The sequence below is a fragment of the Raphanus sativus genome, chromosome 8, assembly GCF_000801105.2.
Source record: "Raphanus sativus cultivar WK10039 chromosome 8, ASM80110v3, whole genome shotgun sequence".
NCBI lineage: Eukaryota > Viridiplantae > Streptophyta > Magnoliopsida > Brassicales > Brassicaceae > Raphanus > Raphanus sativus.
The window spans coordinates 8,846,293-8,867,895 of NC_079518.1; the positions used below are offsets into that span (position 1 = coordinate 8,846,293).

At 38.1% G+C, this 21,603-nt stretch overlaps 6 protein-coding genes and 1 pseudogene across 6 annotated transcripts in view; 5 read left to right on the plus strand and 2 right to left on the minus strand.

Annotated features, from left to right (window-relative positions):
* LOC108819909 (uncharacterized) overlaps positions 1 to 574 on the plus strand; it is a 1,324-nt gene extending 750 nt beyond the window's left edge. Inside the window, exon 3 of the mRNA XM_018592922.2 lies at positions 118 to 574. Coding sequence (XP_018448424.2) covers positions 118 to 574 — 457 coding nt within the window. The remainder of the gene's footprint in view (positions 1 to 117) is intronic.
* Positions 575 to 1,533: 959 nt separating this feature from the next.
* On the plus strand, positions 1,534 to 2,101 carry LOC108821791 (E3 ubiquitin-protein ligase RMA3-like; annotated as a pseudogene).
* Positions 2,102 to 2,207: 106 nt separating this feature from the next.
* Positions 2,208 to 4,565, minus strand: LOC108821035 (beta-glucuronosyltransferase GlcAT14A-like). The gene is made up of 5 exons (XM_018594082.2): positions 4,386 to 4,565; positions 3,398 to 3,992; positions 3,156 to 3,231; positions 2,953 to 3,068; positions 2,208 to 2,874 (listed from the first exon to the last, which is right to left on the minus strand). Exons 2-5 carry the CDS (start codon positions 3,969 to 3,971, stop codon positions 2,375 to 2,377), a joined length of 1,266 nt encoding a protein of 421 aa, XP_018449584.1. The 5' UTR covers positions 3,972 to 3,992; positions 4,386 to 4,565; the 3' UTR covers positions 2,208 to 2,374.
* Positions 4,566 to 6,477: 1,912 nt separating this feature from the next.
* LOC108822754 (proton pump-interactor 1) lies at positions 6,478 to 9,461 on the plus strand. The gene is made up of 7 exons (XM_018595914.2): positions 6,478 to 6,628; positions 6,953 to 7,345; positions 7,420 to 7,611; positions 7,688 to 7,867; positions 7,964 to 8,158; positions 8,241 to 8,870; positions 8,940 to 9,461. The coding sequence occupies exons 2-7, from the start codon at positions 6,980 to 6,982 to the stop codon at positions 9,246 to 9,248; spliced, it is 1,872 nt and encodes a 623-aa protein (XP_018451416.1). The 5' UTR covers positions 6,478 to 6,628; positions 6,953 to 6,979; the 3' UTR covers positions 9,249 to 9,461.
* A 236-nt stretch (positions 9,462 to 9,697) lies between these two features.
* Positions 9,698 to 10,414, plus strand: LOC108822429 (uncharacterized). The gene is made up of 2 exons (XM_018595496.2): positions 9,698 to 9,871; positions 9,961 to 10,414. The coding sequence occupies exons 1-2, from the start codon at positions 9,734 to 9,736 to the stop codon at positions 10,216 to 10,218; spliced, it is 396 nt and encodes a 131-aa protein (XP_018450998.2). The 5' UTR covers positions 9,698 to 9,733; the 3' UTR covers positions 10,219 to 10,414.
* Positions 10,415 to 10,440: 26 nt separating this feature from the next.
* On the minus strand, positions 10,441 to 15,485 carry LOC108822428 (putative WEB family protein At1g65010, chloroplastic). The gene is made up of 3 exons (XM_018595495.2): positions 15,233 to 15,485; positions 14,622 to 14,823; positions 10,441 to 14,470 (listed from the first exon to the last, which is right to left on the minus strand). Exons 1-3 carry the CDS (start codon positions 15,247 to 15,249, stop codon positions 10,568 to 10,570), a joined length of 4,122 nt encoding a protein of 1,373 aa, XP_018450997.1. The 5' UTR covers positions 15,250 to 15,485; the 3' UTR covers positions 10,441 to 10,567.
* A 3,099-nt stretch (positions 15,486 to 18,584) lies between these two features.
* Positions 18,585 to 19,055, plus strand: LOC108821434 (uncharacterized). Its single transcript, XM_018594476.2, has one exon. The coding sequence runs from the start codon at positions 18,705 to 18,707 to the stop codon at positions 18,906 to 18,908; it is 204 nt and encodes a 67-aa protein (XP_018449978.1). The 5' UTR covers positions 18,585 to 18,704; the 3' UTR covers positions 18,909 to 19,055.
* Positions 19,056 to 21,603: the final 2,548 nt, after the last annotated feature.

Sequence of the window (21,603 nt, forward strand, 5' to 3'; positions counted from 1 at the left end):
AGTATCATAATATCATGCAATTTCTAAGTAAATGTAAATATATTAAAAATAGATGATGGAATGTTTTTTTGAATTTGCATATTGGATTCTACACTAAGCACATGTGCATTTAAGCAGGTACTCCCCCAAAAAGGACATCAAGATTGAGAGAGCGACAAACATGAACAGTGTGACCGTAACAATCAAAGACAAGGCAGAGATTATTGTCAATGTAGTTCCTGCGACTAAAGAAGACGGTAGGATCCACAGCTACAACGTGCCTTCGAATAACTGTTTTGCGCATCTCAAGGTTCAGTTCAGGTTATTTAACCTATCACCAAAAGTTGATGGAATCTTGGGACGCACTTCCAGGCCTGATTTCCGAAATCAGGCTAAACCTGGAGTCGCAATGCCACTGGTTGGTGATGAGGATACACTTAGGACATCTTCCCTGTTCTCTCATGACTGTAAGGCTTGCACTTTTACCGGTCTAAGTAGCTCAACCAAGTGGGAGACCAAACACGCAGTATTGGATTTGGATTGCACTCGTGGCGCGTCTTCCGGATACGGATTCATTTGCAGAAGCAGGAAGTGATTTAGCCGGAAAGAGATCTCCTAATTAACTTCTCGTGTAAAAGCAAGCAAATGGAGAGATCTTAACTATGTGAAACTATGTCAGACTGATTTCTAATATCTAAACTTATCTCAAACTGTCTTGACAAAAGCAACTTAAATAGTATCATTGCCGGCTCAACACTGTTACAGTCCCTTAGGGCAATTTTTAAAAACCTTGAACTACTTACAGAGATCAATTAAGATGTGTGGATAACAATATCTCAAAATAGTGATTGATGTTTATGGGATTCCATCATTTGGCATGGGAGAAGAAGATATCTTATAAAACTATGCTACTAATTGTTATGGACACTCCCATACAAATCAATCTACAAAACTCATAGTCATAATTTAAAAGAGAAAAACACACCCCAAGTATGACAGAACCAGCTTTGCTATCATAAACAATAAAGGCAAAACTTCCGTCTAAATCCTTGACCACCTGATCAGCTGGATAAGGACCTCTGTCTCTATGAGTCCTATAAGCTTCACTCACCTGATTAGCTCATTTCACTTCTGGGCCTAATTGATCATCTTCTCTCTTTTTTTTCTCCCCGGATTCTACATTCTTCTTTGGTCAGGTTTTGTAATGAGTGAGACTTAACTATTCTTAGTAACTGTTCATATTTATTGATAAGGCCAGCTTGGAGGTTGTCACTTTGACACTCCAAATATGATTTTTTTCAAAGAGCTTTAGCCATACTAAATATTTCAATAACTTCTCATGCTCCTTATTTTATGTAGTCTTCTTAATGAGCATGTCCGGTGATTTTTAGCAGGTAGCAGAGTTTCTAGGGAGGTAGTCTACAAATTATGTATCTCTATATGAGGGATATTGGGCTGCAAGTTACAAGTTAAATTTCTTGACAAATTTGTTAAATATAGTATTGTCTAAGATTTAGGGTGATCCACCAAGTCTTTATTTAAACCCGACACCTTTTCTGCTGGCCTTGCATCTACAAGTGGTTACATGTCAAGCTATCATCTCCTGTCTCCATCGATCACCATCAGAACAGCTGTCCTGTCTGCAAATCCAGCGTTACCATTGCCTCATTGGTTCCACTCTATGGAAGAGGCATGTCTTCCGCGTTTTCCTCCAAGAAACAAAACTCAGACATACCGCGTATACCCGCTCCATCAACCTTAACCAATCAAATCACTTCGCAACCATCTCTGTATCCAAGCTTGCCACATCAAACTCTGTCTCCAACGTCTCATAACCACCATTGTTCCCCTCGCGCCTTCACCACAACTGACTCAACCGACCTTGCCAATGCGGTAATGATGAGTTTTCTCTACCCTGTGATTGGAATGTTTGGGAACTTGGTCTACACACCAGGATCTTCGGAACCTTCACAAACACAATAGCACAGCCTTACCAAAACCAGAGGATGATGCATCATGAGAAGTCTCTTAATCGGGTATCAATATTCCTATCTTTTTGCATCCTCCTTTGCCTTCTCCTCTTCTAGCTCCCTCTCTTTCTATCGCTCTATGTAAATAGCATGTACAAGTCCAAGCCATTGTGGTATAACAACTATAATACAACCATTGCTATCTATAGACTGTATCTTATCTTATCATATGAACACTACTAGTTTGTTGAGTTGTTTGTTTTATATCAGATAAAATTTATAAATGGTTTACTGTATTTTTTGAGAAGTGTTTCTATATGAAGAAAATAAGTGAGTTGCTATATTATTCTGGCTTCAAAATTAGTGAGAAAATCTCCACATTGTTTGGCTACTAAGGACAGCATTCAGCTGCAAGTGCATTGAGCCTATCTACATTGCCTTTGAGTCAGTTTAGATGCCCAAACAAGTCTTCTAACAAGCGCACTTAACCGGTTCGCTCCAGGACCCGGTTTGATCCTTGACGGATCACCAACCCTGGAGCATTTCGGCTCGCCTGCACACCAACCACCAGGTGTGAAGTTCCCATTACCTCTACCGAGCAGCTCTATGTCGATCTTGTCCAAAGCAAGATCATCGTGTCTGAACTTGCGTGCGAAGGCAGCTCCACTCGCAATCATCCTCTTCGTGTCATTGATGTTGAGCGTCCGAGGATGTTGTTTGGGAGGTTTGTCCCACGAGATGTAATGCAGGTCGTGGTTAACCACCGTGTTCGAATACTCTGGTGCGTTGCATATCACAGTGTGGAAGTATCCTTCAGGTGTAGAGAGGAAGTTGGTGTAATACATTAGAAGAGTCCGTGGAAGGTTGTCCCATCCCCAAATGCAATATTCTATGAAGGACCGTGACAAGACCATCCAAGCAGAACCTAAAAGTTGCCATCAAAACATATAGTTTAGTCGCCAGGTTCCGTTTACTTGTGAATCAAGTAATTAACAGTACTCACCAGTGAATAGTTTGAATGCAGTTGGCATGGTTCTACGAGGTGTGACCCAGTAGACATCTGACTTCCTTGTCGAGTACAGCCCCGGGTCTATGATCAGAGGCTTTGCTCTTTTTTCTCTGCCATTAAAACCCACAAGAATCATTACTCTTTTCAACACACACCTCAAAAGTAGTATAGTACAGAGAAGTTTCAAGAATCATTACTCTTTCCAGCCTAGTTTGCTAGAGTGGTCGATGAAGTTGAGGTTCCGGTCCAGTCCAGCGAATGTATGAATAAGATCTGCAAAAAGAAAAAACATTAATGGTACGAAGGGTTATTCTTTAAATCAGATTTTTTAAAGGCTGACTTGGAGCATATGAGAGATTATGAGCTTAAGGCTTGGAACTTGTATGATAAATTGATAATAGTAAAAAAAAAAACATTCTGAACGTTTATATATGTATACCATCTTGAGTCACTAGAGGATAATCAGAGGCACTGAGATTTATAAACCAATCCCAATCTTTACTCTGCTTCAAGAGAATGGCACATGCATGGAGAGTATTAGCCACCATCGTGGGTCCACGATATGTAACGAGATTAGCCTTTGTGATCATGTAAACATTCCCAACGTCGCTAAAAACAGGATCTTCTCTCACACGTTTAGCTAGCTCAAGCCTCTCTTCAGCGGGAGACTCAAGATCGAGATGAACAACGTACTGGTTCCTCGGATGGTACAAAGCTCTCAACACTCTCCATAGGCTCTCTAAGTCACCTCTCGAACCTGAAACTAGATAACCAAAGCGAGGAGGACTAGACTGAACTGGAGGAGGATGTTGGTTAATATTAATCTTTGATTCAGCGAATGTAACGGTTGTTTCGTTTGTGGTTGGTAGATTTGAGGAGAAGATGAGTGAGTTAATGGAACGCACGGAAGAGAGGAGACCCATGTTGAAAGATACAGCTGTGAGGAATATGAACATGAGGGAAGCCATAGCTAGAGGAAAGATCCATCTCCTTTCTGAGTTTGAAGACGCCATTGAAGAGCCTATTCATAGGATCTGAAATCGAATGTTTACGTAAAAGAATAAGTCAAATGAAATGAGCAAAATATATTATCATTCAAACAAATATATATATTCGCAAATGGAGTTTGCCCCCTTACCTACGCCAAAAAAAAATAGAATTGATACGTAATCAGTGAGATATATTGATCAATGAATCCACAAAACGACTAAACAAACAGAGTTTTGGATTCTTGTCCTTGTCTGGTCTAAAACTTGAATCTTAACGACGTGATCACAAGTATAAGGCGATCTTTGTGATAATAAATTAGGTCGGAAAGACAAAACTGAGCTGTCCGAAAATATATAAGAAAGATCTACTCCCACTATATATATTCTACGAATCAAAACACATATTAAGAAACGTAAACGATGGGGTTATCATGAGACCTGGTTCTTGATTTTCGTGGACGTGACGAGAGAATGTTTAAAAGCTCCAGGCACTTCACTATCCAGGAGGAGCCTGCGATTTATTTGTATTTGAGAATTTATTAATGAAACTGTAAATAACTCTTTTTTGTGCAGAGAATACATAAAAAAGAAAGATCTGAGAGTTTCCGTTTTCAACATATGTATATGTTTTCGTTTTAAGTTTTTAACTCACTTCCTAGAAACGGTGCCTTCTCTTTGACTTTTTTTTTGTTATGGAGTCTTTGGTATTTATTGTTAGTGCCATAACTAATAAACAGCATTTATTATTTTGGTTCACCATCGGTTGGCTATAGAAAATAAGCAGGCACTGGACGAGACGTGATGGACCGACTACATTTAATGATTGCATTTTCGGAAAAAATGGGGAAAGTGGAGAAAAATAGGAATTGTCACACGTGCAACCATCTTTTGATCATGCAGACTATCATTATATATATAAAGTCGAATGTTTGATCAATCATTTACGTCTTTGGATTGTTCCCTTAGATTTGGGCCAAGGGAGAGAAAGCAAACGAGTTATAGTGATGTTGGTAGATTGAATTGCAATGTTAGCTAAACTACTTTTGCTGCCCCCGACTCTGGCACGCCAAGTCTTATCGCGTTTTTGTAGCCTCAGTTTTAGAAATTTCTTTGTTTCATCAAGTTAGTCTTACATTTGTGTTTTCAGGGGGCTGATGATCAGCCGCTGATCACAGAGGATTAGAGGATATTCATCAATGCTTCAGAAAGCATTGGATGGTGTAATAATGACGGAAACGTTTCCAAATTAAAGACAACAGTTGATGTTTTTGCGCTGGTGCTTGAATCTGGAGATTCTCAATTAGTTTCTCAATGTGGTAGAATGGTCTTTCATGTGAGAACTATTAAAATAATTTGAAAATACTATTTTTTTTTTGTAAACTGGCATTGAAAATCCTAATTACACTTGTCATTTTACAAATGAACAATTTTGAAAAGTCAAAATAAAAATTAAAAACATTAATATTTTACTATTCTTGTAAAAAAAGTTTACTATTATTGAGAAACTTACCAAGTTTCTTAGCATTTATGATATTTTTAAGTCCATAGGATTGTTATGTTTGATTATGGATGTTTCTTTGCGTGGATGCTTGTTCATCTTCGGATTAATAAACCATATTCAAGAAACTTTAGGTTCTTCTACCTATTGTATGAAACCGGTTGAGCTTAGGCCTATGCAAAATTGATTTTAGACTAAACCGGTGTGGTGTAGATTAACGTATGTATTTTTCAACCGAACTACAATGATATTAAAAGAACAGTATACAGAGCTGACTTTGCATATTTTTAAAGTCTACATGTTCACACCACGCTTTTGTGCTGAAGAGAGAGAGAGAGGGCTAGTTGGGTAGTTAGATGTAGGGGGTATTTGAGGTATTTCAGCTTACGTCTGAACTTGAACTGGTCGTGTTAAAAGTACGATGCAAAAAATCTAATCCGCATGACTTGCGTTAAAGATCAGAATGAGAGATGGAAGACGTGTGTCAGCTGAAAAGTAGACAGATGTACCCTCGGAATCAGAGAGAGAGAGAGAGAGAGAGAGACCACGTTTTCAACACAACCTAACAACTGTTTCTTTCTTTCCCATCTCTTCCCACTTGTGTCTTTTTGATTGTCTTCTTGATAAAGAATGACAAAATATTTCACCACCATTATTACATTTTAATCTTTCAACTAAATAACATGTTTACTAAACAATCATATACTATTTCATGAATTATTTAGTTATGATTCTAATGGAATAACTAAACTCAACAGATTGATGATAGCTTTTTTAAAACATTGATACCTTAATCTTTACTGAAAATATAGAAAAGTATGAACAAACAAGTAGGAATGGCTTTTCTCATAAAAAGAAAGAAGTAGGAATGGCCCAATCAGGGCTTTCAAATGTGAGTAGATACATAGAGTCAATATTTACCACTTTGGTAAAAAATCCATATTATCTGACTTTAATGAGAGAGAGAGAAACAGAGGAGAGAGAGAGAGGGCAATTCGTGGGTTTTGATAATAAGTAATAAATCTTTGGGATATATTTAGAATTGAGATCCGACCCCAAAGGTTTCTTTCTTTTTAACAATACAGAAAGCTATACTCATCTTAAAAAGGGTCTTTCTTCTTCTTTCTCTTCTTCTTCGGTTATACTCCTCAGATCTCCATCTCTCTCTCTCCCCCCTTTCACGGTATACCTTGTCTTCCTTATCGAAACTTTTGCGTGATGAACTCATATTTGCTTTCGATTGTTTGCTGCTTATAATATACATATATATATCTTCTCCTCTGAATCATTTGATCACACTCTCATCTGACTCTGTTTTAAAGGTTTGATCTTTCTCTCTGTTTTTTGTATTTATATCGAATCTACTGTTCCCATGATCATCTGTCTTTAACAATGAACAAGTTGATTCCTTTATGAATTAGATCTTTGAAAGTTCAATCCTTTTTGCTTTTGGATCCGTTATATTTCACTCTCACGTCTTGATGTTTTGTCTTTTCTCTGGCGTCAGGATCCTCTGTTTTGTTGGCAGAAGAAGATGGGTGTTGAGGTTGTAACTTCCGGTGGATTTGAGGTTGCTCCGGCTCCTTTCGAGGGAAAGCCTGAGACGAACGGGAAGGTGGAAAAGGTCTCCTTCAAGTTTGGTTCACACGGTGAGCCGCCAAAGAAGGCTGAAGAGACTACTAGTACTAGTACTAGTAGCAACAAGATCATCTCCTCTGATGTACCAAAAGATGCAGCAGAAGAGTGGCCTGCTGCTAAGCAGATCCGCTCCTTCTACTTTGTCAAGTACCGTCACTTCGACGACCCCAAGATCAAGGCTAAGCTTGAGGTGGCTGATAAGGAGTTTGAGAAGCTGAAAAAGGCTCGGAGTGCAGTCATTGAAGACTTGAAAGCTAAGAAGGTAATTAAGTTTTGTGGCAGCGTTGACTTTCTCCAGTGATTTATCTTTTGTAATGATGTGTAAGTTTCTTTTAGGCGGAGAGATCCAAGTTGTTTGACATGTTGGACCCGTTGAAGTCAGAGCGTCAAGGGTTCAACAACAAGTTCGATGAGAAACGAAAAGAGATGGAACCTTTGCAGCAAGCACTTGGAAAGCTAAGAGGCAATGATGGTGGGAGTTCCCGTGGGCCTGTTATCTGTTCTTCCCAGGAAGAGCTCAACAGTATGGTAAGAATCTATCTATCTACTTGTTCACTTGAAGACTTCTGATTCTCATTTGGTTGGTGGCTTGTGGATAATGTAGATATACAGCTACGAGTACAGGATTCAACACGAGAGCATTCCGTTGACAGAGGAGAAGAAGATTCTTAAAGAGATCAGGCTGCTTGAAGGGACAAGAGATAAGGTCATTGCTAATGAGGCTGTGAGAGCCAAGATCAAAGAAGCTATGGGTCATAAAGATGATATCCAAGATCAAGTTAAGGTAATAAGAGAAAGTCTTGGGATTGGAGTAGGAGTACTACTCTTGGCTTATCTTGTTAGTTTCATATGTGATGCTTTTTTTTAATTATTATTGCAGTCGATGGGTGCTGGTTTGGATGGAGTGAAGAAAGAGAGACAAGCGATTTCTGCAAGGATTAATCAGCTGAGTGAGAAGGTGAAAGCAACTAAAGATGAGATTCAGGTGCTGGAGAATGAGCTCAAGACTGTGACTGAGAAGAAGGACAAAGCTTATTCAAACATCAGTGAGCTTAGGAAGCAGAGAGATGAGACGGTAGTTACAAACACACATACACTTTAGAGCATGTTGATGATTTGTTCAAAAACTGAAATACTCTTTTGTTTTGTTTATACAGAACTCAGGTTTTTACCAAGGGCGTAAAGTGCTGAACAAAGCTAGAGAGTTGGCTGCACAAAAGAATGTTGATGAGCTTGAGGCCCTCTCCAATACAGAGGTTGAGAAGTTTTTCTCTCTCTGGTGCAGTAAGAAGAACTTCAGAGAGGATTACGAGAAGAGACTCTTGGGGTCACTTGATGCTAGGCAGATGAGCCGAGATGGAAGGATGAGGAACCCTGAAGAGAAGCCTCTTGTTACTCCAGAGGCACCATCAGCCAGGGCAGCTCCTTCTGAAACTGTGGTTGCCCCTAAAGCTAAAGTGAAGCAGCAGCCAAAGGAGGAGCAAGTGTCTGCACCTGAACCAGACGCTGCTCCTGTTGCTCAGAAGACCGAGAAAACTAAAGATGCAGTGAAAGCAAAGAACGTTGTTGTTGATGATGATGAAGAAGAACAAGAAGAAGTATATGGTCTTGGAAAGCCGCAGAAAGAAGAGGAGGAAGTAGATGAAGCTACGATGAAAGAGATGAGAAAGCAAGAGGAGATTGCTAAAGCCAAGCTAGCCATGGAAAGGAAAAAGAAGCAGGCGGAGAAAGCTGCTGCTAAAGCTGCCATAAGAGCTCAAAAGGAAGCTGAGAAGAAAGAAAGAAAGGTATGATATCAATGCTCTTTGCCTTCTTTGTTTTCCATTTTAATAATCTTTTTTTTTTGTGTGTTGCAGGAGCAAGAGAAGGCGGCCAAGAAGAAGACAGGAGGCAGCAACAAATACGATGCCATCTCTGAGGAAGTTCCAGAAGCCTCTGAGGTTGAGAAGGAGGAGATTGAAGCTCCAGTGGAGGAGAAACCACAGAAGGAAAAAGTCTTGAAGGCGAAACCAGTAAGGAACAGGATCCGCAGTAGAGGAGGAGCAGAAACACTACCGAGACCAGTCATCAAGCGTAAGAAGCAGACTAACTACTGGGTATGGGCTGCTCCAGCTGCTCTTGTGGTACTGATGCTTCTTGTCTTGGGTTACTACTACCTTCTCTAAGATCAAGGGAGGTCTGCGTTGTTGCTGTAGTTTGGGATCTTTTTAAAGTTTCTTTTTAGAGGATGAGACTCTTTAAAACTTATTGCCTCATTTACATACGAGCAGAGACTCTTCCCTTTGAAATACTTTTTTTTTACATTTCATTTTCTTTGTTGTTTTCTCTTCTGTTGTTGAGGCTTTAACTTTTGAAGAAAGAAAACTCGTTTTGTTACATCTTATAGGTGTGATAATGTTACTGTACTAGCAAATACCAAGAGATGAGACAATACATGATCAACTCTTCCTCTCTTCTTGTTCCACCTTTAGAGAGTAATCACTTTACTTTACAAACTGACACGCGGATCATAGTTCGTACAAGAACCAGTCTTTGCATGAGGACACGTTGGAAGTGTAGTGACGAGCCACGTGTTTAATCTAGACACTAAATCTATCCTCAGGCTGCGTATATATGAGAGAGAGAGAGAGAGAGAGAGAGAGAGACTCAAATGTTGATCTCAATGGCGACTATGTTTTTAGCAAAGAGAGTAAACATTAACATACACAGGGTTTACAACAGAAGTGCTCCATCTTTTGCTAATGGAGGAGTCATTACCACCGCAAGCCCTAGTTACTTCTCATCCAACGTAAGTTCCTTTGTGAAGACGTCTAAGATACTATGCATTCAAGAATGTTAAACAAAGAACCATTGAAGTGTTACCAAAAACTTTTGCAGGGAAACGATGGAGGAGAGAAGTCAAAGAAAGAGGGAATGGGGACAACTACAGATGGCAAGGCTCCGAATGTGACGATGAGTCATGCGGCTGACACATCCAGAGATGGGTTGGAACGAGCAGTAGATGTAGCGAACGAGGAGTGTGGAGATGCAAGCAAGCAGAAGAGCGAAGAGAATGATAAAGGAAGTGAAGAAGAAGAGGATGTAGCTGTGGGTGAAGATGGAACTGTTGAAGGCCAGAATCAGTCATCAGGATGAGAATATTACCACATAGATAATGTTATGACATACATCAATGTTATGTAGAAACCGTGAGATGTAAGGAGAAAGCAAAGTTGTTGTGAGAAACTGTGCCTGTGTTAGAGTATGGCAAAAAGTATTTGATAATAGCAGTTCAAATACGTTTTACATGTCTACATCTCTGCGTTTAGCCAAGTATTTACTTCAGTTTTGTCTAATATATTAGAGAAAGAAACCAGAGATCAAAAACCTTTAAAAATTGGATTTGGAGCTATACTCTTCAAAGATTTAAAGACACAAATCAACCAAGGAAATAATGTTCAGTTGCAATAGAAATGATAACAGTATCATCCATCACATCTTCCCTCTATTTATGGCTGCTGCTGCTGCTGCTGCTTGTACTCTTCTTCTTCAGTAAATTTCCAAACTTCCGGAGCAAAGGTTTCTTCTTCTTCTGCTCTAGTTCCTTTGAGTGCAGACTCCCAGAATATTCTATGTGCTCTGCTGAAGACAAGCCATTGCTCAACTGATCAAAATTTTCACTGCCTTCTGCTTTTGATTCTTCTTCCTCTTCAGCAAACTCGTGATCTGACTCCCTCTCTGAATAAGCTTCTCTCTTGTCTATATGGCAGCCTTCCCCTTCCACGGAGTCTTTCTCCTTGTCTCCTTCATCTTTGTGAGGTAACAAATGGATTGGTGTGTCACCATTCAAATGGTTATCAATGGCTTCCACTGGACTTTCTTGTACCTTTTGTTCTCCGCTTCTAGGCTTGCCGTTTTCATGTGGTTTCTCTAGTGTGGAAGAAGCTTTTTCCAGCGACTTTGATAACTCTTCTATCTTCTCAAGCGCGGAAGCCTCCCTGGCCTTCAGCTCGACGTTATCATGAATCACAGCCTGCAACTCGGCTTCTTTGTCAAGCAGGATTGACAATTCCTCTATCTTCTTTGCAGCTGAAGCTTCCTGCTCCCTAAGCTCTTCATTTTCTTGATGAAGTCTTTGAAATTCGCTTTCCTTCTGAAGCCAACTCTGCTCAAGATGCAACAACTCGTCAATCTTCTTTAAAGATGCGTTCTCTTTGGCCTTAAGCTCCTCGTTCTCATGGAAGACACCCTGCAGCTCGTTCTCTTTATCAAGTAAACTCTGTTTCAGGTTTGTCAACTCTTCGATCTTCTGAACCAATGATGCAGCATTGGCCTTGAGCTCTTCATTCTCGACAATGGCAGTCTTCAGCTCGTTTTCTTTATCAATTAAACTTTGTCTAAGATCAGACAACTCCTCTATTGCCTTAACCGATGAAGCCTCTTTGGATTTTAGCTCCTCGTTTGCGGAAACAACATCGTGTAACTCGCTCTCTTTCACGAGAAGGCTTTTGTTTAGATTTGATAACTCTTCAATCTTCTTTTGGGATAGAGAGTCTTTGGCTTTAAGGTCTTCAATCTCACGAGCCATACCATCAAGCTCAGTTTCTTTATCAAGAAGATGTTCTTGCAGCTTCGCTAACTCTTCAATCTTCTTGAGATGTGCAGTCTCCCTTTCTCTAAGCTCTTCATTTTCTTGAGTAGAAATGTGGAGTTTGATTTCTCTAGCAGCAACGTTTTCAGATACTTTTGACAACTCTTCCATCTTCATATGGTATGAAGACTCCCTTTCTCTTAACTCTTCATTCTCCTTAACAGCTGACTGCAGTTTGGCTTCTTTCTCAGCTAATATCTCATTTGGAAATGACAACTCCTCGATCTTCTTGATGTATACAGCCTCCCTTTCTTCAATGGTGCTTTGCAATTTGGTTTCTTTGTCAGCCAAACTCTCATTCACTGCTGACAGCTCTTCAATTTTCTTCAGACAAGCAATCTCCCTCTCTCTGAGCTCCTCAGCTTCTTGAACAATGCTCAACAGTTTGGTTTCTTTGTCAACCAAACTTGCATTCGCCGCTGATAACTCTTCAATCTTCTTGAGATAATCAAGCTCCCTACCTCTGAGCTCCTCCGCTTCTTGACTGATGCTCTGCAGTTTTGTTTCTTTATCCACCAAGCTCACTTGCGCCGCTGACAACTCCTCAATCTTCTTGAGATAGTCAAGCTCTCTCCCCCTGAGCTCCTCCGCTTCTTGAACAATGATCAAAAGTTTGGTTTCTTTGTCAACCAAGCTCACATTCGCTGATGACAACTCTTCAATCTTCTTGAGATAATCAAGCTCCCTCCGTTTGAGCTCCTCCGCTTCTTGAACAATGCTCAACAGATTGGTTTCTTTGTCAAGCAAGCTCACATTCTCCGCCGACAACTCTTCAATCTTCTTGAGATAATCAATCTCCCTACCTCTGAGCTCCTCCGCTTCTTGAATAGTGCTCTGCAGTTTTGTTTCTTTGTCAGCCAAGCTTACATTGGCCGCTGACAACTCTTCAATCTTCTTGAGATAATCAAGCTCCCTCTCTCTGAGCTCCTCAGCTTCTTGAACAATGCTCAACAGTTTTGTTTCTTTATCCACCAAGCTCGCATTCGCCGCTGACAACTCTTTAGTATTCCTACCTCTGAGCTCCTCCGCTTCTTGAATAATGCTCTGCAGTTTTGTCTCTTTATCCACCAAGCTCTCATTCACCTTTGACAACTCATCTATTTTCGCGAGAGAAGCAACCTCCATTTCTCTGAGCTTTTTGTTTTCTGCAGCAGCGCTCATTACTTCGTTTTCTTTCTCCAACAAGCTTTCTTTAAGTTTCACACTTTCAGCTTTCGCTTCTCCAACTCTTTCCTGCATAGCGTTAAGCTCCTCCTCAAGTTCCTTAAGATTCCTTTTCGTATTTGCTTCTTCTTCTTTTGCTGCTTGCACCTCATTTTCCTTGAGACTAAGCAAACTCTCCACCTTGCTAAGCTCTCCCTGCACACATAACGTTTCATCTTCCGATTTCTTCACACAAGCCATCAAATGAAGCTCTCGCTGTTCCCACTCAGTCTTCGAACTGGCAATCTCATCTTGAGTCTTTTCTAAACTATTCTTCAAGCTATCCATTTCGTTTCTTGCATCTTCAAGCATTCTTTCATACTTCTCATTCGTCTCTTTTGCAGCCGACTTCAAACTCTCAATCTGTGTTGCGCAATGTTCAAGCTCTGCTTGACATGTCAAGAGCCTCTCCTTAGCTTCCCTTGCTTCCACAGATACTTCCTGCAACTCTAAAATTAAGCTTTCCATAGCTTTCTTGGTTTCCTCTTCTTCCTTCTTAAAGTTCTCCAACTCTGTAGCAAGTTCAGTTTTTTCATTCAGTAAGTTCTGAATATGTGATGTTGTAGTCTTTTCATTGTCCAAAGCTTCTTCTTGGGCGGTTGCAAGGTCAGATTTGACTGACTCAACAAGCTTTTCAAGCTTAGAAGTCTCTTCGTTTAAACTGCAAACTTGGCGTTGAGATTCCTGAAGATCTTTTTCCTGCCTAGCAATCGTCATCACCATGGATTCAGTTTTTTCTTTCAACGCAGCATTGTCCAACTCTGCCTCATGAAGCGCATGACTCTTTTCCCCCAGCTGCTTCGTAGCTGAATCTAAAGACTCTGAAGCAGACATCTTCAACTTGTTTGACTCTTCAACTTGTTTCTCAAGTTCTCCAACCTTGTTCTTCAACTCAGCTGCTAAGCTATTAGCACGTGATTCAACGATCTTAGCAGCTTCGAGGTCAACGTGGAGCTGCTCAATAGACGCTTCTTGATCCTTCAACTTACTCTCTAAGATGCTAACATTCTCAAGCTCCCCTCTCAACAACTCAATTTCTGATTTCAGTTTAGACACAACCTCATCGCCTTCAGTAGCCTTCCTTTGTTCCTCAGAACTAACCAATGCCTTTAACTGGCTTAACTGAGAAGAAAGAACCTCCACCTTCTCTGCCTGCATCTCAGCGATCTTGGTTGCTTCCTCGGCGTGACTCAGCGCCTGGTTTTTAGCGTCAGCAGTTATAGCCAGCTCTTGTTGAACCCTGTGAAGCTCTTCAGTGGTGGAGAGAAGAGCTGAGATGTCCAAAGCGTGCTGGCTTCTTATAGACTCGACCTCTTTCTTCCAGGAGATTTCCTTTTCGTGAACCGCTTCAACCTCGGAACTCTCCTTAGCTGCTTCTCTGAGTTTCTCATTTGCTTCTTCGTTTAGTTTCTCAAAACTTTTAAGATCATCAAGAGCTTGTGCTTTATCTTTCTTGAGCAATGCTATTTGCTCATTAGCTTTCCTCAAATCCTCCTGAATCTGTTTCAGTTGTGACTGTAGCTCAAGTCCCTTCCCTAACCGTGATTGAGACTTCTGAAATGGCATTAAAAAAAAAACTTATGATCAGTCTCTATAACCACCTAGTAGTAATATAGTCTTTCCAAAACTGGAATAAATAGTAATATAGTCTTTCCAAAACTAGAATTAAAAAAAAGAGAGAAGCTCCAAGTAGGTTATGACTTGCCTCAGGAGGAGTAGGAACTCTTGCAGTGCGACGATCAGGAGTAGGCTTGGAGTTAACAGACTGTGGGGAACGGTCTAGTGAGAGACGAGTGGTGTGCAGAGAAGATGAGGAGGAACTGGCATCGGATTTAGGCCCTGATGATCTAGTCAGTCTTTGTGGTGGAGGAGATGGTTTACTACGAGGAGTCTCCATTAAACCAGTTCTACAACAAAGAAAAAGGTATTATAAGTACACATCAGTGAACAAAACTCCATTTTTCTATGGATCTAAACTTAAGTAAGTGAAACAAGTTTCAAGCTTCATGGTTTGTTTGCTAGTGACAATGATCCATCTCACTTTAGAGATCTAATTTTCAAATAATCAAATTTAAAAAAAAAGCATCTAAACACTTTTCCTAAATACAAGGGAATGATCTGACAAAGTGAAAGAACATATCAGTGAATGAATTCAGAAGAGAAAACAAAGATGCTCAGAGAAAGTGACCCACATGTTGAATCTAACAGACACAACTAGTTTGGTTTTCCGACAAAAAAAAACAGAAGACAGCATCTCAGATCCAAGTTAAACTGGTTTGCTTCTAGTAAGTAAAAAAAGAAGGAAAAAGTCCCCACTTGGTTCTTGACGCCATTGTTGTTGTAGCCGAATAAGAACACCTTCAAAGAATAAAAGCAGAAATGTTGGGGAGCAGCTAAATCTCTGGCATTGCTTAATGGGAGAGACTCTAAACAGAAATCCAGATCGAGTCTGGTTTCTTCTTCACTTGTGTCTGATTGCTTTTCCACAAAGTCTTCAACTTTTTATTTAGCAAAATTATTGGTAATGGGCAGAGTGGTCACCCTCTTCCTCTCCTCTTTTTCTTTCATTTTCCCGGTTTCATTTTTTTTTCAATTAATAAGAAAACAAAACAATTTGATATAAAACAATATGTGAAATGACAGAAAAGACCATGGTGTAAAGTTTTGCATGTATTAAAAAAGGAAATTCAAATAAAGCGGAGTGTGTGTGGACCTAACAAATGTGAATGGACTTTGCTCATAATATGGGTTGAGCAGAAAAATCCCAAATCTCCAGCGATCTGATTTTTACAAGTCTTAAGATCTATTTGGAGTCATCATGTGGGCTGCATGTGCCTTTCAATCATTTATTTTATTTGTTATCAAATACAATAATTCAATCGTACAACTCATTTTTATTCTCAAATGCAATCATTTATTAGTGTGAAAATGTTGGTATTTTGTGCATATCATCATCTATAGAGTCATAGACGCAATTAGGCCTGAGAGGTTTTTGTCATGAAAATGTTGCAATGTGGATATTATTTTGTTTATCAAATTGAAACCAAGTATAAACCGGTTCTGGTTTGGTTCAAATTGATTCCAGTTTGAATTTGATGTTCTAACAAATTTCTCTTACGAAATAGAAGTCTTAATCAATCTAACTTGGAACTTAGTCGCACGTCAAATTGTCGTTAGTTGAAATTTTGTTCGTTCACTCTCTCGTCGTATCATCTTAGATGAGATTTCTCTTTCCCGTGTAATCAAATTGAAGCTGTTGATGGAAACATTTGTATACATATAGTGAAAAAGAGACTATATACTTTAAAAGTTATATACACAACAAGTATTCCCCAATGTTTCCACTAAATTAAATAGATTACAAGTCATTGCAAAAGCACCACTACATGAAACGATCTTGAGAGTGATTTGATCAAAGACCCAACCAACATATCTGTTCGAACACTAGAACTATTGAGTTGGAAGTCATGTGACCTAGCCAGCTCAACTTCGTCTTGAACCCTAAGCCTAGTTCCTTGTTGACCAACCACACTGGCTGCAATCTTAGTAGCCAAGTGTCCCATTCCCTTCAAGTCAATGACACCTCTCGAGATACCGTACGTATAAGATCCCTGAAGCGTATGCAACTCCAGCACGGCAGCACCACATGTGTCAAGTGACTGTCAACTGGCACTCATATATAGGGATAGAGGAATGTATGTGGCATCTCCTTTTACTGCAATGTAAGATCCCTTGATTCCATCGTTTACCGAAACAAACGGAGCAAAGTGGCTCAAGTATTGTAACGATGATGGCTTCTACAACCTTCACCTCAGAGACGGCTGCTTGAGATGATAACATGAATTTCTGCTATGCTTACTTATATTATATATATATATTAAAACAGAAGTTATGATTTCTTTGTGACTTTTTAAATTTGGAGCACTCTTTAGAAAATTGTTTCAATTAATTTATATATAAATATTTAAATTAACTTAATTATTCTAAAACAAACAAATTAAATAGATATTCCTATATTTACTCTGAAATTATATCTGAATAAAATATTTTCATATATTTTTATTTACAGTATAAATAGTTATTCTATTTTCATTAAAATAAACCTTTTAAATATTTAAGTAGTTTCGTGTTTATTTAAAATAATTATATATTTCATTTTTCACTTAATATTTTTTAATATTTAGTTAATAGAGTGTTTATTTTAAAATTAAATTTATATTTCATTTTAACTAAACAAAATTTTAAAATATCTAATTAATTTTGTAATTATAACTAAACTCATATACAATTTTGTATTATACTGTGATATTAATTTAATATAATATTTTTCAATAAAAATTTATCTTTAACCAATAAAATTTTTTATTTTAAAATTTTGTATCACATGATTTGAAATATGTTATCACTGAAATTTAAAATAAATAAATTAAATTATTGCATGTGAACTATAAAGTTGTTGTGTTTTAAAATGTTATATTAAACAATTATTACTATGATAAAAGTACAAATAATTATGTAAAAATGATAATTATATGTGTAAATGATAATTATTAATTATATAAAAATGATAAATAGTACAATTAATTATATGCGGTCAAGATATAGTTATTATATTTAAACCAACTACTAATCGTATTAAGGATTAGTATCAGTGAGGCCCCAGCAACTTCTGCATGCAGATACTTCCACACTTGGTTCGATTTCAACTGCTTAAATTCGTATGACTAGACAATGTATTTTTTGGGTAATATTTTGGGCTGTTAAAGTAACTGGGCTTCCAACCCCTCTGAACACTACCTAATTATAATTTGGGCTGTATCATTTTATTTCTTTAAATAGAAAGCCAGAGTACCAAAGAAAAAATAAACTAAAGAGAGACAAAAGTCACAAAACTATAACGAAACTACTGCGATTGCAGCCTCCCCGCCCAAGGGGACCTCTGATTATCAGACTTCTTTGATGCCTATTGATTCCTTTAGCAGGCTCCAGCTTAAGGTGGCTCAGTCATTTCAACTCTTCAAGTGTATAGTGCAAAGTAACACATCATTAGTCTTAGCATTAATCTAGTTCACTAGATTAGTCCTATTATGTTCTACAAGCTCTTTTAACTTTTTTTGCGGCTTGTACAACCAAATTAGCTTCTTGAAGCTCTTTGGATTTCAAGTTTCACCACTTGTAATCTTTTTCATTACTAGTTAATGATATTAACATTCTTAGCAAAAAAAAAATAACGAAACTACACTATAATAAAAAAATAAACTAAAGAGAGACAAAACTATAATGAAACTACACTATAATACAATGTTTTAAACCCGGATTGTACCTGCGATCGTACCTGGTTGAACCATAACAAGCCATGTCAAAACCCAACTAAAGTCGAACGGTTAAATATCCATATAGAACCATCAAAATGGTTTAAAATGTCTCAAGTTTTCAAGCATAAGGTTGATTCTGGATCGAGGGAAGAAATTAAAACCAAAAATCTAATACTTCTTCGTATAAAAAATAAATAGTTTAGTTAAGAAAAAAAAAACAAGTCTAGAAGGCAACAACTGTTTCTTAACGACGAAGTGTGTTGCTGAGTTAACGCAAATGTGTATAGATGCGTGCGTATAACGCGGTTGTTTTGTCTTGTTAAAGACGTCTATATAAAGCGTCCTACTTTCACACAAGTCAATCCACTAGAGCCTCAAAAACAAAAACAAAAACCAAAAATCAGAGACTTTCAAGATCCTTCTTCTTCTCTACAAATCACTCACTCCAGCAAGTCTTCCAGTTACAATCGATCATGATCTCTGTCGCAATCATCGCTGAGTTACTAGTGAAGTACACTGCTGCTCTCGCTGAACTCGCCGCTGGGATTCTTCCGAGACGTCAAGACGACGGCAACGTCGTAAGGGTTGGAGGTTTCATTTTGCCTTCTCATTCTCCGTCTAGTACTAATCGGTCGTCTCCAATACCAGACTCTTCTTCTCATTTCATTAATTTCTGATTTGTGACGACTCTTTAGAGTGTTTGTCAGTCATCTTTCTTTTTTAACCTAATAATAGTGACGGCTGATGTTTTACCCTTGAGTGTCTCGATGCCTCTTATCCTCTGTATGAGAAATATATAATGGAGATTTTAATGATTTTGATTACTTGTGTGTGAAGTGCTTCAAATTTTTATGAGGTCAAAAGAATGTGAAACATTTCTAAACTAAGAAAGATTATAGCTTTATTGAAATGTGAAAGGAACAACCGTCTTCACCGTAACATCCACCGATCGATCGTCGGATTCAATCCAGAGAGGAATAGAGTTGACTATAAAAAACTCGCATCTACACATCATCATACTCCTTACTTCGAATGGGCTTTCAGCAGGCCTTTGTTATTTTCTTCAACCCTAGGAAGGGTAACAATGTTAGCCCTTTAGTTATCCTCTTTGGGTTTCTCTTTACGTCTTCAGGTTAGAAGTTGATATGGGTTTGGTTTTTTCCTAAGGTTGTAATGCTACACCTTTGCTCCATTTAAATATATACCATCAAAGTTTCAGGAAAAAAAAAAAAAGATAGCTCATTGAGCTTTATTTAAGTGAAAGAACAAGAAACGAAATAACACAAAGTTGCCTTCACTAAATAGAACGTTTGATATCATAAATAGAGTTTGAAGAGATAGAGATCGAGAGCTAAAGCTAGAATATGGTCTTGATTGGTAGAGCATTAGTATTAGCATTATGCTCTACATTATCTAATCAATTTTTGTTAAAATAACATTTAGAAAAGCATTTACTAAATGCTAATACTCTCCAAATGCTCTCTAGCAAATGCTCTCATATGAAGCTTTTGGAAGAGCATTTGTATTTACAATTTATAAATTTAATAAATAAATATAATTAGTTCATTTATTTAATTTAATAATATCATAAAATTATTTTTATATCCATAAAATGAAATTTTGATTTCAAAAATAAATATACAATAATAATTTTTTTTCTAAAAATAGTATTTCACATTTAAAATATAACTTAATTATCTAAATTATATTATATTTTAAATACGAAAGATTATTTTTAAAAAATAGATATTTTAATTGTAAAGTTTTGTTTTTAAAATAAAATTTTCAATATAAACATAATTTTTGAAATTAGTAAATAAAATAATTAATTATATCTCTTTTATATATTAATGTATAAAATAAAAGGATAAATTATAGTGATAATTTTGTTTGATAATATTCAAATTATTTTATATCCAAAAAAATTATATTTAAAAAAATATACATTTATTTTTTAAATAATAGTATTTCACATTTAAAATCTAATTTAATTTATGTTATTTAATTTCTTAAGAGATTTCGACGGCGACTAGAGCGATTTAGGGTTTTCGGATGAGAGCGCGATGGTGGGATCCGGGGATTGCGAAAGGAGATCGTCATGTTATGGGGTTTGGCAATTCAAGGGATCTTAGGGGTTTTAATCGGGGAGATTCCCAGAATCTCTACGGGATGGTTCGAATCGATTGGAGTCGGGGGAAGAATCCCAAATGGAGATTGGATATGGCGGCATTTATGGGTGATACGATTTTGATTCTGATGGGATCGTATGGATATCAAGGTATGATATTGGGGATCTTTTATCTTTCATATTTGGGAAGTCTTCTGGTCTGGTTCTATCGATATGTCTGGGAGACTATCAATCAAGGATCACAAAATCATTTCTTTTCTGGATTTGATAGTGGGGGGATTCGATATCAAAATTTAGCTATTGATAATGATTCTTTGTGGGGTGACATTTTTGGAAATAGAGAACGATATATAATGTTCATCTTTCTGTGGCTGAGGAGTATCGATTATCACAGTTTACGTTCTCATACTTTATTTTATTGCAAAGGTTTAAAGGTTCTTTGGTTAACAATGACACAGGGTCAATTGTTGGGATCCATGGGGGAATCAAGGAGTGGTGAAGGAACCCGTAAGAGGCTTAAGATTTCAGTACCTCATTTTGACAACTCCGCTTTGATCAAGTCATGCTCCAAGATGTTGATTGGCCGTTGTATGAATCCAGAGAAACAAGAGATGAAAGCTTTACTTACTAAGCTTCCCAAGATATGGAATCTGGAGGATAAGGTGGTCGGAACGGATTTGGGATTGGGGAAGTTCCAGTTTGAGTTTGAAAAGGAAGAAGACATTGAAGGGGTTCTCAAGCATCAACCATATCATTTTGATTATTGGATGATTGCCTTGGGAAAGTGGCAACCTAAGAAGTCACTTCACTACCCATCGGAAATTCCTTGGGAAAGTGGCAGTCTATGTCATGGTGAGGAGAACTGTCCAACAGTTAGGGGTGCCCAACAGAATCGGGTGAAGCAAACAGAGAACCGAGGAGGAAATGGAGGATGGCACGAGGCCGGAACACATGATGAGAGAGCCCGAAGTTATAAAGGGGTGGTCATTAATGGGAATGGAGGCCATTAAAACCGAGAGAGGGAATCAAGGGATTACTATGGCAAAGGCAAAGGGAAAATGGTGGAGGATGCTGCTTCAAAGTGGGTGCGAGTTGCAGACAGAGGAGGCAAGAGAGGATCTGGTTACAAAGGAAATCACAAGGGTGAAGGCGAGATGGCACGTTATCAAACAGAGCGATCGGAAAATAAAAGATTCCATGAACAGACTAGCGTTGGTCCAGGTCGTGCTGGAGAGCAACAACAC

Coding starts and splice junctions, on each gene's coding strand:
- LOC108822429 (XM_018595496.2), top strand. CDS start 9,734: ATGTTGATCTCAATGGCGACTATGTTTTTAGCAAAGAGAGTAAACATT. Junction 9,872..9,960: donor CTAGTTACTTCTCATCCAAC/GTAAGTTCCTTT, acceptor AAACTTTTGCAG/GGAAACGATGGAGGAGAGAA.
- LOC108821434 (XM_018594476.2), top strand. CDS start 18,705: ATGATCTCTGTCGCAATCATCGCTGAGTTACTAGTGAAGTACACTGCT.
- LOC108821035 (XM_018594082.2), bottom strand. CDS start 3,971: ATGGCGTCTTCAAACTCAGAAAGGAGATGGATCTTTCCTCTAGCTATG. Junction 3,232..3,397: donor TCCTCTAGTGACTCAAGATG/GTATACATATAT, acceptor TTCTTTTTGCAG/ATCTTATTCATACATTCGCT. Junction 2,875..2,952: donor TGCATTCAAACTATTCACTG/GTGAGTACTGTT, acceptor GGCAACTTTTAG/GTTCTGCTTGGATGGTCTTG.
- LOC108822754 (XM_018595914.2), top strand. CDS start 6,980: ATGGGTGTTGAGGTTGTAACTTCCGGTGGATTTGAGGTTGCTCCGGCT. Junction 7,346..7,419: donor AAGACTTGAAAGCTAAGAAG/GTAATTAAGTTT, acceptor AGTTTCTTTTAG/GCGGAGAGATCCAAGTTGTT. Junction 8,159..8,240: donor GGAAGCAGAGAGATGAGACG/GTAGTTACAAAC, acceptor TTGTTTATACAG/AACTCAGGTTTTTACCAAGG.
- LOC108822428 (XM_018595495.2), bottom strand. Junction 14,471..14,621: donor GAGTTCCTACTCCTCCTGAG/GCAAGTCATAAC, acceptor ATGCCATTTCAG/AAGTCTCAATCACGGTTAGG.